The following is a 12,085-nucleotide window of genomic DNA, read 5'->3' on the forward strand; positions in this document are numbered from 1 at the left end:
CTCAATACTGAAGTAGTTTCAAGATACTAGCGCAAAACCAGTTAAAATACCAGCTTTATCCCTGCTGCTCTTCTATACTTTTGTGTCCATAAAGGAGCAAGATTAGTGATTGTTGCAGTATAATTTGTAGAAGACAGGAAGATAAAAAGCATGCTTAAGAAACCTGTAGCACATAAATCTTCCCTATTCTAATATTTTATTTTAATAAAAGTTTTAGCAACAATAGTAAGAATTAATACAAACTAAAATAGAACCAAAAAGAAGGAAGAGAAAGGGAGAAATAAAAGAAAAAGCTAAAAGTGCAAAAAGAAAAAAAGTAGAAAAAAAGAAGTGATAAAGATATAAGGAAGTGGCTTCTGATCTTCACAGCAGTTATAAGTACAATTTATTTTAACCCCTCTCTCTTAAGTTACATCATGACTCTTCTTTCTATAATCTATCCTATCTAATCATAAAAACTATAAATCACAATTTTTTTCTTTTTTATGCAAAAAGTCCATAAGGGGTTTCCAGTCACCAATAAATGCAGGTATTGCCTTTCCTCTAATCAAACAAGTCAATTTAGCCATTTCAGCAAGTTCTGCCATCTTCACCAACCATTCCTGTTGCAGGTATTGCCAAATCTTTCCATCTTTGTACATAAGTTATCATATATAAAAACAGTGTTCCATGGCTCTTTTCTAACTCTTCCTATTCCACTAATCTGAGCAATGGGCAATATTCTGCTTGTCAGTCATGTGGCTCATACTGTACTATTTTACTCTGGACTCTTCAAAGTGTGTCCAAGATTTTCCAATACAACCAAGGGTTCCAGGTGGGTTTCAGCATTTGCAACCTGAATATGACTACGTTAGGTTTGACCATATTCCCATTTCTACTTTGAAAGTTCTGAAATACTGTAGGTTCAAAAAGAAAGTGTTTTGTGATGTATATAACAATTATTTTAAATGTAATAGTGCCACCTGCTGTCCTTGTAGCAATATTAGACTAATATTAGACTAGTGACAGGATATGCAAAGAGGTTTGAAATAGAATGCAATTCACGCCTCAAGAAATACTGATTTGTTCATGTGACAATCAAGCTCAGTGCTTCAGTTCCCCAGATCAACCTATATCACAATAATCCCAATTAAAGTAAAATATTGGATTATAATTATAAAATGAACATTGTTGTGCACTGTTTCCAGTGGGCAGGCTGTGGTTTTCTTGCATAGATGTATATATGCACATACACCTGTGTCTTCCACAGTACACACTATACATGGTATCCTTTCTTTGATTAATTATGCATCCCTTACAGGCAAGAATAGAAGTCAAATACATTTTTGCCATCAACTAGGCAAAATACACTTGATTTGTTAAATTCCTTTAACTGTAAATTACAACATGAAGACTTCAGCATTTTTTTACTTTGTGAAAACGAACACCAAAAGAGTGCTATGCGATATAATAATTTAAAAACCTGACTATGAGCAGAGACATCGGGATTGAAATCCCCATATTGGCCATGAAGCAAAATATATGATCTTAGTCAGTTACAATTGCTACAACATTGTAACCTGGCAGTTATAAGGAGCAACAAGGACCAAAAAGGAGTGGAATGTGAGAGACGGCTGCCTACTTTTGCTGACTGGAAAACTCATTTAAGGAGAAGAACTCTGTATTTACCTCAAGCTGTACAGTTTTCCCTGTCCTTAAACACTATACCTAGACCCAGTTTCTTAAAAGAAGTTTTAGGGGCAATATTCTAAGGACAAAATATTCATTGTGGGCATATACAGTGGTACCTCGGGTCACGAACTTAATTCGTTCCGCGAATCTGGTCACGACCTGAATCAAATTTTCCCATAAGGTTCGATGTAAATATGGTTAATCTGTTCTGACCCCTACGAATTTGGTCGCCAACCGATTTTGGTCACGACCTGAACCAAATTTTCCCATAAGGTTCAATGTAAATACAGTTAATCCGTTCTGAACCATATGTATTTTTTTTTTTAAACCACAAAAATATGACACAAAGTACAGTATAGTACACTATGAAGAGAGAGAACGCTAACCTTGCTTGAGGCGTGGAGGACAGGAAGGCGGGTGGGGAGGCGGTTATTATTTGGAGGGAGAGTCCCTCTCCCTACAGGAAGCCACAACCACGTGTCACAGCAGGGAAAATGGCCGCGGATCCTGTTCATCACCTGATGCGGAGTTCGCGAACGGAAGCAAAATTTTGCAAACGGTGCTGTTTGTGACCCGAGGTACCACTGTATATTTGATACAGTAATAGCTGCTGTCACTAAGGCTGGAACCAACTGAGATATTGCCAGTTAAAATGTACAGATATATTTTTCTGCATAAACTTTAATTAAAAAAATTGTTTCAAGACAGCATTCTGTGACCAATGTGCATCAATTCCAATGGAAATACATGAGCATCTTTAGTATGGTATCAAGAATACAGAAAGCATACCACAGGAAGTCAAAGCATATTAAATTGGCACAATTAGTTTCCAAGAACAAAACTAGCCTTTTTTTAATAAACTGAATGAATATACTCATACATAACATCTTCGATGCTACAAAATTTTCTCAGCTTCTTACAAAACACAGTAAACAGACACTTTGGCAAACAACAACTCTGAAAACTATACACAAAAAAACAGGAATAAAATAGATTTATACAAGTAGAGCAGTTTGGCAATTTAAAAGAAAAGTTACTTTTCTTATCATTAATCAAAAGGTAAACATACAGTAGTCAGTAACCTTACTATAGTACTAATCCTGAAACTTACAAACACTTTTCAGTCTCTAAAATAACTTGGTCTTTACATCTGAACTGTGAATTGTTTCTTAATACTGGGCCAAATGCTATCAGGATGTTGAAATACTTTAAAACAAATGTTAAAGGTAGATTCTCCATACCCCTCACAAATTGTACACATTAAAATATTATGCTTATAAAATTATTTAAAACTTTCAGCATTCTCAAGCTGCAAACCCTTAAGTCCTCTTTAATACGTACTTTACAAAAATTTAAGCTGCATTTATTCATTTTCAGAGGTGGAACCCTTCGTCTTTTCTTGTTCTCTTCCATCACCAGACATCCTATAGAAGAAACACAGTACCAATTATGGAAAACTTATCTAAATATACCACATATAAGAAAATAATTCTGTTACAACTGAAACTATATAGTATATAATGCTTCATTTCCACTGTTCAGAAGAAGTGGGCTAGCAGAAAGTTAGATAAAAACAGAAGAAAATGTAACGATTATAGTAGAGCAAATAAAATTATGAATTCTAGATTTTGTCCTTCCTTGCCTTGTGCCAAACAAATACTAATTTTCAGGGAAAAACTGGAAAAAGGGTGGAATCAAGATTCAGAATGTACCTTTTACTCCATGGAATATTGTCTAGTTGTTCATAATTTCCAAATCCAAAGTATTATCACAATCAACAGCTTTCTAAATCACCTGCTTTCTAAAAACACTTTCTTGTTCATGAGTTGATTATACACACTGTATAACTGCCTAAAGGTTGCTGAAGTAGAACATATTTTCATTATTTTTTTAGGATTAGAAACCATTTCTTACTTTTTCTTATTGCCAGAATCCAGCTTCTCTCTTTTCTCATCTGTGGTGTCCCCATTTTGTTGTGCCTGGTTTGTGTCTTGAGCGTCAGAAGCACCATTCATTATCTTTGTGCCTTTAAAGTTTTTTTTTAAAAAAAAATCTTAATCAGTGTGTTAGATTATACAAAATACAATAGCTAGTTACACAATACCTATGCTAATAGGATTATTTTGAACTTTGATTTATCACTGTTCACTGTGAAGGGAGGTGAGTATCAATTTTTCTTCAAGTTCAGGTAAAATTTAATTTCAGTACATTTCAATTTCACATTAAACAATTTTTATTGAAGCTTTCCCCTTACAGACCCTAGTACCACCTTCCAAACTATTACGAGTAATCTCTAAGACTTCTAAAACAAGGTGGAGGGTAACACATCTAACCTTGTAGAAAAGCACAGGACATACTGCTGAAGCTGCAGGAGGAATCAGAATATAACCACTGCCCTATACTCTTTCTCTAGCTTGAGCTGAATGCTGCTGAGCACAAAGCTGGATCCAATTTAATCGTGTCCCAACTTGTTATTTACAGTATTATTTATAATAGCACACTCTAAGGTGCTTGCTATTCCCCCTATTTTTTTGTCATCTGCAAATCAGACAGTCATGCACGCAAGAAGAATCTGGTGGAACACAAACTGAACAAAGCCAATAGTATGCAGCTGCAAAAAAGTTTTTTTGTTTTTTTTTTTAAAAGAGGGAAACTGCAATCTTGGGCTGCATAACAGAAGTAATAGTGTAAAGATCAAGAGATGTCACAATTGCTCTCTATTTTGCGTTGCCCAGACTGCACTTAGAATAGTGTTGAATTCTAGACACCATGTTTCAGGAAGGAGATTGACAAACTCAAATGATAGTGGTCTTCAATATCTAAAGGAGCGGTCACGCAGAAAAAGGGACAGAATTCTTCAGAGCTGCTCCAGAAAACAGAACAAGACACAATGGGTTTAAAGTAGAAGGGATTAGATTTTAGATAAATACAAAGAATTTTTTTTTTAACAGTAACCACTATTCAACAATGAAAGGTGGTAGACTCTCCTCCCTTTAAAGCATTTAAACAACTCTGAATTTAATATAAAACTATATTTATATTGAAGATCATAATATAAACATTTTATCACATTAAATTTTGGGGAAGAAGTAAAATATTTGAATGTTGAAAAACGCATTTAATAGGGAAATTCACACACACACGGCTATCAGTCACAGATGCTGTACTACTGGACTCCTGCACTGGGCAGATTGAAGTAGATAATCTCCATGGACCTTCCAGCTTTACATTCTATGATTCTATGGGTAGAATGAAGGAAAGGTTCTGAGTAATCACTCCTGACCCTTTGTGTAGGTATGGCTTTGTGAACTGGGTATACAGGAATGGTTTGGTTATGCAAACTGGTTCCAAAATATGATTTGCATAGCCTAAAAGCCATAATGTTGTGTGTGCATGTGCGAATTTCCCTATTAAATGGGTTTTTCAACATTCCAATGTTTTACTTCTTCCCCAAAATTTAGTGTGATAGAATGTTTATATTATGATCTTCAATATAAATATAGTTTTATATTAAATTCAGAGCTGTTAAGCTTACCCAAAGTAACATACAAAAGAATGTATATATCATGGTTGGGATAATGAACATACACATTTTTAGTGAATTGTACAGACCTATTTGTTCTTTCTCTTTTTCAGATTTCTTGTTTGGTCCTTTCTTCCACTGTTCTTTGGTTTTGTTTGCTTCCTCGTGCTGTTTCTGCTCAGCTAACGATTTATTTAGTACTTGTGAAAGAACAGAATCTCCTTCCCCAACAAGAAACATGGTCTTGAATTTGTTATAGAGCATAGTGGATTTTTCCATTATAATCTGGCTAACCTTAAACTTTCGTATCTGAAAAGATATTTGGGGGGGAGAATGTATTTATAGATGACAGTACAACATGAAGCTGTTCAAAGCCATATTTTGTGAAAATAGTTTACCATTGATAAACAATGGACCATCAAGCATGGTACTGAATTCTATTTTTATTAATGAAATATTCAGATTTTAATAAAAATTCATAAAAGATTATTTTTAATTAACTACTGATCTTACTTTTTTGAGCGTGGAAATCATCTCTGCGTGCTTCTGAGCTTGTTGCATTGTTACTTGAAGTGATGCAAGTTCATCCAAAGCCTCAATGCATCTGTTCACATCCTATTATAACAAGATCCCAAGGTTTCATTTCTTAGGACAAAAACCTCACTATTGCCACATACCAATTAGGCAAAACGTAAATAAAAGCACACAGGAGTTTAATCTAATTTTACAACAGAAACAGTTTAAATATTTTCATTATTCACAATTCCTATGAAATAGATTTTTCATAATGTCCATAAAGTGGATGGTTACTTATTTGGGTATGTTAAATATATAACAAACTAATTTATCTGCTGCATCTTCACATTAAAATTCATCTTAAATTCATTTTTTGGGAACTTCATCTAACAGAATTAAACATTGTTCTACGTTATTTTCCAAATGTGTTTTTCCAGGTAATGTTCTGTTAGATGTATTTATATTGTTCAAGCATGTTCTTAAAACATTTATAAAGACATACATTTTACAGGCCAATTTCAGATTTATTTTTTTTTTAAATAAAGGCTTCCAAACCCCTTCCCCCCACCCCTCAAGCACTGAATGAATCAATTAAAAATAGAAAAATCTTTAGACCTCAGTATAAAAGCAGATTTTTGGAGCAAAAAGCACATCTGGCTCGTCTTGCCTTCTAAGAACCGTAATACTGGCTTCTTCTAAGCAAAAGTGTGATGGGAGGGGGCCCAATGTTGGGCTTTCCAGATGGAAGCTTCCCTACTATGAAACAGCTCGTCCCATGGCAAAGATGCCTCCTATCCTTGTGGTTCCAAAAGCTGGCAAAAAATATGACTTTTCCAGAATAACTTTGGGTACTGATTATAGACCTACAGTTGTCTGTCTGTCATTAGCTGTTATAATTTTGTTACTGAAGTTTTAAAATATAATTCTATTTTACTGCTACTTTAATATTTGTAACTGCCCACAGTCTATGAGAACTGAAGTAGTAACAGATTGCATAATCAAATAAATAAATACAGGTAGTTCTCACCTAACAACCACAATTGGGACTGGAACTTCCATCACTAAACGATGCAGTCATTTGGTGAAATATGTGACCGCTTCGCTTAACGACTGCAATCCCAGCAATCCCAGTTGCCATTGTTAAGTGAATGCCCTGGGGAAGCCAGTAGGAAGTTGCAAGTCCCAGGTGCTGTCAGGTAGGGGAGAGAGGGTGTGCGAGAGGGTGTGCATGGGAGAATCAGGGAGGGTGCATGCGGCTACAGTGTCGGTCAGGTGCACAAGGACCTCAGAATAGCTTAGATTTTCAGCCCCAGAGTGAAACTTGGATTTCAGCATGGACCTTTTTCAGCCAGCCCCCAAGGCTCTGTGTGCTAAATGTGCATTTAGTACACAGAGCTTTGGGGGCTGGCTGAAAAAGCTTCGTGCAGAAATCCAAGCAGGATTTTGGCACAAGGCATTTAGAGCACAGAGTTTTGGGGGCTGGCTGAAATGCCCCATGCCAAAATCCTGCTTGGATTTCAGCACAGAGCTCTTTCAGCCAGCCCTCAGAGAAGAGAGGGAGTCCTCTTGGCAGGTGGCAGTGGCTTGCAACCTTCCCTGCCAGCTTCCCCATTGACTTTCTGGGGAAGCCATCAGGGAAGATTGCAAATGGTGATCACGTGATCGCAGGGCATTTTGCAACCAGCCATAAAGGCGAACTGATTGCCAAGGGCACAGATTGCTGTAACTTCAAGTACAGGTCATAAGTCCCTTGGTTCAGTGCTGTCATAACTTCAAACGGTCACTGAACAAATGGTTGTTAAGCAAGGACTACCTGTATACAAATAAGCAAGCCTGCTCCAAAATGGAACAGAAATCATCATATCAAAAAGGGTTAAACAAATTATGTACTAACTAGCTAGCTTTATGACAATATTTGCAGCTTTGTTTTTTTTTAAATCATTACAAATATCTGGAATCAATACAATATACTTACAAGATGGTCAATTTGGAGTGAATTTTTTATTTCTGCATGTATCCTTTGAAGCCGAGAATCCATTGACGTCTCTAAATATTAAAACAAAACAAGATTATTAAGACATAGTGTATCTGAACATTTTTAAGTAAATGGCAGAACATACACCAAACTGGATAAGCAACCCAGTAAAATTATTTTAACTGTCCTCAAAGGAATTTTGCTAAAAAGTTTTAAGCATATGGCTGAAACGCAGGCAATGCTATTTGATCTTTCACTGTGAAAATAAAACTGTTTTAATAAAACCAGTTGTTCAAAGGGAATGCTATTAAAAGAATATTAAGAAGATAACCAAGGCTATACTAGAGGATGCCCAAGACTGTAATAATATAGATCCTGCAATGTTACTTTATTTATATCTCACTTTTCCTTTGGATGTTATGCAGAATACATATCATTCTCTTCTTCCAATATTTTCCTACAGCAAGAACCTGGGAAGTAAGCTGGGCTGAGAGATATTATCTAGCTGAAGATGGACTGGTTCCTGATTCTCTCAGGGTCTAGTCCACTCATGAAAGTAATCATTACACCACACTATACAATATACACGCAGGAACAGGAAATCTTGACCACTATTCCAGCTTTCATGACATACAGCAAATTTCTGCCTACTTGTCAGGCAAAAATTAAGAAAATGGAAATGGCATTTATACATGTAGGAGGAAAAAACTTTGTGTAGCAAAATGCCCACATTACTTCATGCAGAAAGTTAGTACTGTTTACATTAGAGCAAGTACAAAACCCCCTTTTTCTTGTTTAACAATTGGAAAACAAGCTTTGACAACTGACCTCGTTTTTTCTCCATCTTCTTAATTTCTGGTTTCTTGCCTTCTTCTCTGTTTTGCCTATCCAAAATATTCAATAATTTAAATTAGACTACAGATTCAAAGAATAAAATGGATATGATGTCATGCTACTACAGAGTAAATAATTAACTTGAATTATGGCTGATTTGATTGAGAAAGAATGCAAGACACAACATTCATCAGATTGGGGGTTGCATATAACTTTATATAAAACCTAGAGTATTACACTGAGTTGTAAATGGCTACTCTGTTTTCACTCTTCTTAGCCCAACTTAGGTCAGAATTGTTATAGGCAAAAATAGGAGAGGGGGCACCATATATACCAGTTTGAGTTCCTAAATGAAAGGCACTATACAAATGTAATAAACAAAGTTGTTTCTCTAGGGCTGCCCCTATCTCAATAAATGTTCTAACACTGTTCTGCTTCAGGACAATATAATAATTAATGTCGTGTAATAACTGATTTTATATAGTAGATCGGAATTGCAGTGTTGTATCCAGAAATCTCTCAAAATTACTGTTGCAATTTTTATATGTGAGAGAAGGAGGAATTATTAAATACTGAAAAGTAAATAAAAAACTGTTTATTTTAAATTTTACTTAAATCAAATTTGTTACAATACTAATTCCTAAAAATGGGACTAAGCTAGTGCTTCCTGACAGTAATTTAGGATACCCATGATTCTTATCACAGAATAAATTCCACATTTTTGTCAGCTGAGCCTGAGTTTTGCACTGGAAGTGGATATGAAACAAAAATATTTTGTGAGAATAATCTGAATGGGCTCATGGACAAGAATTAGCTAATAGGGATGATTTTTTAAAAAATTAAACAATATACAAGCAGGTTGCAAAAAGCATGTTTAACAGTTGCTTCTATAGTTTTGTATGGAAATTTTGAAAATTGATTAATGTTGTTGAAAAATAATTTCTTTGGGTGTTTGTGTAGCCCTATGATAAAATAAACAAGGGGGCTTATTTCATGTTCCCATTGTGGAACACCAAGAGGGAATGAAAAACCTTATTTTCTTCCAAACTCAGCACAAAATGCCAGAACATGGGACCTTTTCTCAACTTGCAAAAGATGTTGCAAACCTCTAGTCCCATTCCATTTTCTGGTTTGGATGCAACGTTCTTTATCAAGTTCATATGGAAAAATTGAGATCTGCCCACTGATGCTTTTATGTTAATCTTGCATCCCAATCAGCTATTCTTCATTTTCTTGTGGTATGGCAGAATAATTAAGATGTTAGACTGGAACTAGGGAGAATCCTGTGCAAGGCCATCCTCAACCATGTGACTTTGGATCAGTCTTACTCTCTCAGCCTAATATATCTCGTAGAATTGTGGGCATATTCTAGAGAAGAATATGCTATATACATTTTCTTGAGAAAGGCAGATAAATTTTAAAAAAGTTATGAAACTAACTAATAAAGTGTTGAACTATACAGTACATAGTTCTTACTGAATTACTGAACTACTCCTCTAGCCTTGGAATTAAATACTCCTTTCAAATACTCTATCATAAAAACAAAAGCGTGAAAAAAAGCTCATTAATTACAATTCAATGTCTACAAAACTAAATGCTTGCTCTATACTCACAGCTCTCCTTCCACTTGTTCTTCCTGCTTACGTTTCCTTTCTGCTACTTCACGTTCATGCTGGGCTTTTAGAATATTTCTTCTATGAGACCCTTGAAAATTTCTTCCTTTTTTCTTCTTTTTCATTTTAATTTGAACAGGAATAAAATATTTTAGTTGTTGAAGCAACTGTCTATTCTAATTTTACCTCAAGTGAAAGGTTCTGAACAAAAATTCCAACTTTTTAAAGGAAAGTTATATGTAATCCACATCTCTGGAAAGAAAAACCTGCACTACTACTCCACTGTATTTTAAAACATTTCATAACACCAACATTAAACCTATCTTATATAACTCTTGACTGACCAGTGAAAAAGTTATAAAGAAGCTGTTTTACCAATGTATTTGAAACTGTAATTTAACTTTCATAGTGCTACTAGGTGAAAGACAAGTATAGTTGATATTGGAATGAGATTTAGCCTGAGAAAAGGCAGAATAAAAATATACTATAAATGTGATAACATATCAGTATTCATATTAGATCGAATTTAACAAGGATTCCTATTAACAGGTGACTCAAAAGCCTGAAACTGTAACAGCATATTTAATAAATAAATAGTTCAAGAAACACTGCTATACAATATATAAAGGAAAGTTCTCAGTATCTGAAATGAAAGAAGTAAGATGCACATACTTTATTTCCTTCTTGTTCCTCTCCATCGTCTTCGGTATCTGAGGCAGATGCTGATCCCACCTTAGCAGTATTCTTCCTTTTCATGTCAATGTCTTTTTTGCTTTCCTTTTTGTCTGGATCTTTTCTAACTTTATCTTCTTCCTTTTGACTCTCTTCATCTCTTCTCTGCTGTTTTTTGGGTGGCTTCTCTTCAACACTCTTTCTCTTACCCTTATCTTCCTCATGAATACTAAAATATACACCAAAACAAAATAAATATGCTTCCCTTTAGCTCTGAGTCTGCTAAAAAATATTATCTCTTGGTATGAAGACATCTACTTAAAAGAAAGCTCATATCAGATGTTGAAGAGAAGCCAAATCTTTAGCAATTTGATAATAAATAAACTAAATAAAATGACTGAACGGAGAAGCCAAGTACTTGAAGTGACGTTCTGTCAAAATTTCAGAGTGATATACGCTGCATATACTTTATTTAAGATATCTAGTTTGATAAAAACAATTGTAGCTGCTTAAGACAGCCAGACTTTTTATCTGTAGAATTTCAAGAGATCCTCTGTGTGATCACACTTATGATTCTGGGCCTTCTAGAATGGGTTCTCAAATTCTCTACTCTAAAAGTCTATTTGAGACACATTCATAAAGTAGTGGCAGGTGCAGAAGGAACAGATACTTATCAGAGAAAATAACCACTCAAATTTTATGAGGGAAACATCTATTTCAACAAGAAAAGTAATGAATTATTGTTACTGATACAATAATCTCTTAATCTAAGTCCTACAACACACTTTCAAACCATTAGTCTGCCATCCATTTATCATCTGAATAGAGGCGAGTCTATGGAAGCAACAAGATTTTGATGCCACCTGGACTAATGCTAGACTACTGATGGATCCAGAGCCTCAGTAAGAAAAATGCTCATAAGGTCAGAGCCCCCATCTTTTGAATCAGTTCCTTCAGGACTACTACAGTTGCATCTTAGGAGATGTATGCCATCAGATTTCTCTGTGGTAAAATTACATCTTTATTCTTGTTTCACTATTCAGTCTCTTCCATTTTGGATTTTATTTCACCATGCTAATTTAAGAATTTCTGCATTACTTTTAAGTTGGCCATTTACTTATGGCATAGTGAGCGCTCTTTTCATAAAGTGTACAAAAGCTCAACATTCTAATGTGCAGGGACCACAAAGAACTCGCAAAATATACTGGATAGTATAGGCAGTACTATATATATACTATATATACAGTACTATAAATATAGGCAGACTATGACATACAGGCC

General features: G+C 35.0%; 1 protein-coding gene across 5 annotated transcripts in view; it reads right to left on the reverse strand.

Moving 5' to 3' along the window:
- Positions 1–1,135: 1,135 nt before the first annotated feature.
- PSIP1 (PC4 and SRSF1 interacting protein 1) overlaps positions 1,136–12,085 on the reverse strand; it is a 43,577-nt gene continuing 32,627 nt past the window's right edge. For 4 of the 5 annotated variants that reach the window (XM_007427479.3, XM_088129897.1, XM_088129895.1 and 1 more), the window contains 8 exons: positions 10,805–11,033; positions 10,133–10,248; positions 8,514–8,569; positions 7,686–7,756; positions 5,708–5,809; positions 5,284–5,503; positions 3,586–3,697; positions 1,136–3,095 (listed from right to left, as the gene is read on the reverse strand). In XM_007427479.3, the coding sequence (XP_007427541.1) occupies positions 3,035–3,095; positions 3,586–3,697; positions 5,284–5,503; positions 5,708–5,809; positions 7,686–7,756; positions 8,514–8,569; positions 10,133–10,248; positions 10,805–11,033 (967 nt within the window). In that variant the 3' untranslated portion in view covers positions 1,136–3,034. The remainder of the gene's footprint in view (positions 3,096–3,585; positions 3,698–5,283; positions 5,504–5,707; positions 5,810–7,685; positions 7,757–8,513; positions 8,570–10,132; positions 10,249–10,804; positions 11,034–12,085) is intronic. The other variant, XM_088129896.1, reaches the window with a different exon arrangement.

This window comes from Python bivittatus, unplaced genomic scaffold, assembly GCF_059951505.1.
Source record: "Python bivittatus isolate LINGU-HERP-01145 unplaced genomic scaffold, Pbiv_v1 ctg000850_np1212, whole genome shotgun sequence".
NCBI classification, from domain to species: Eukaryota; Metazoa; Chordata; class Lepidosauria; order Squamata; family Pythonidae; genus Python; species Python bivittatus.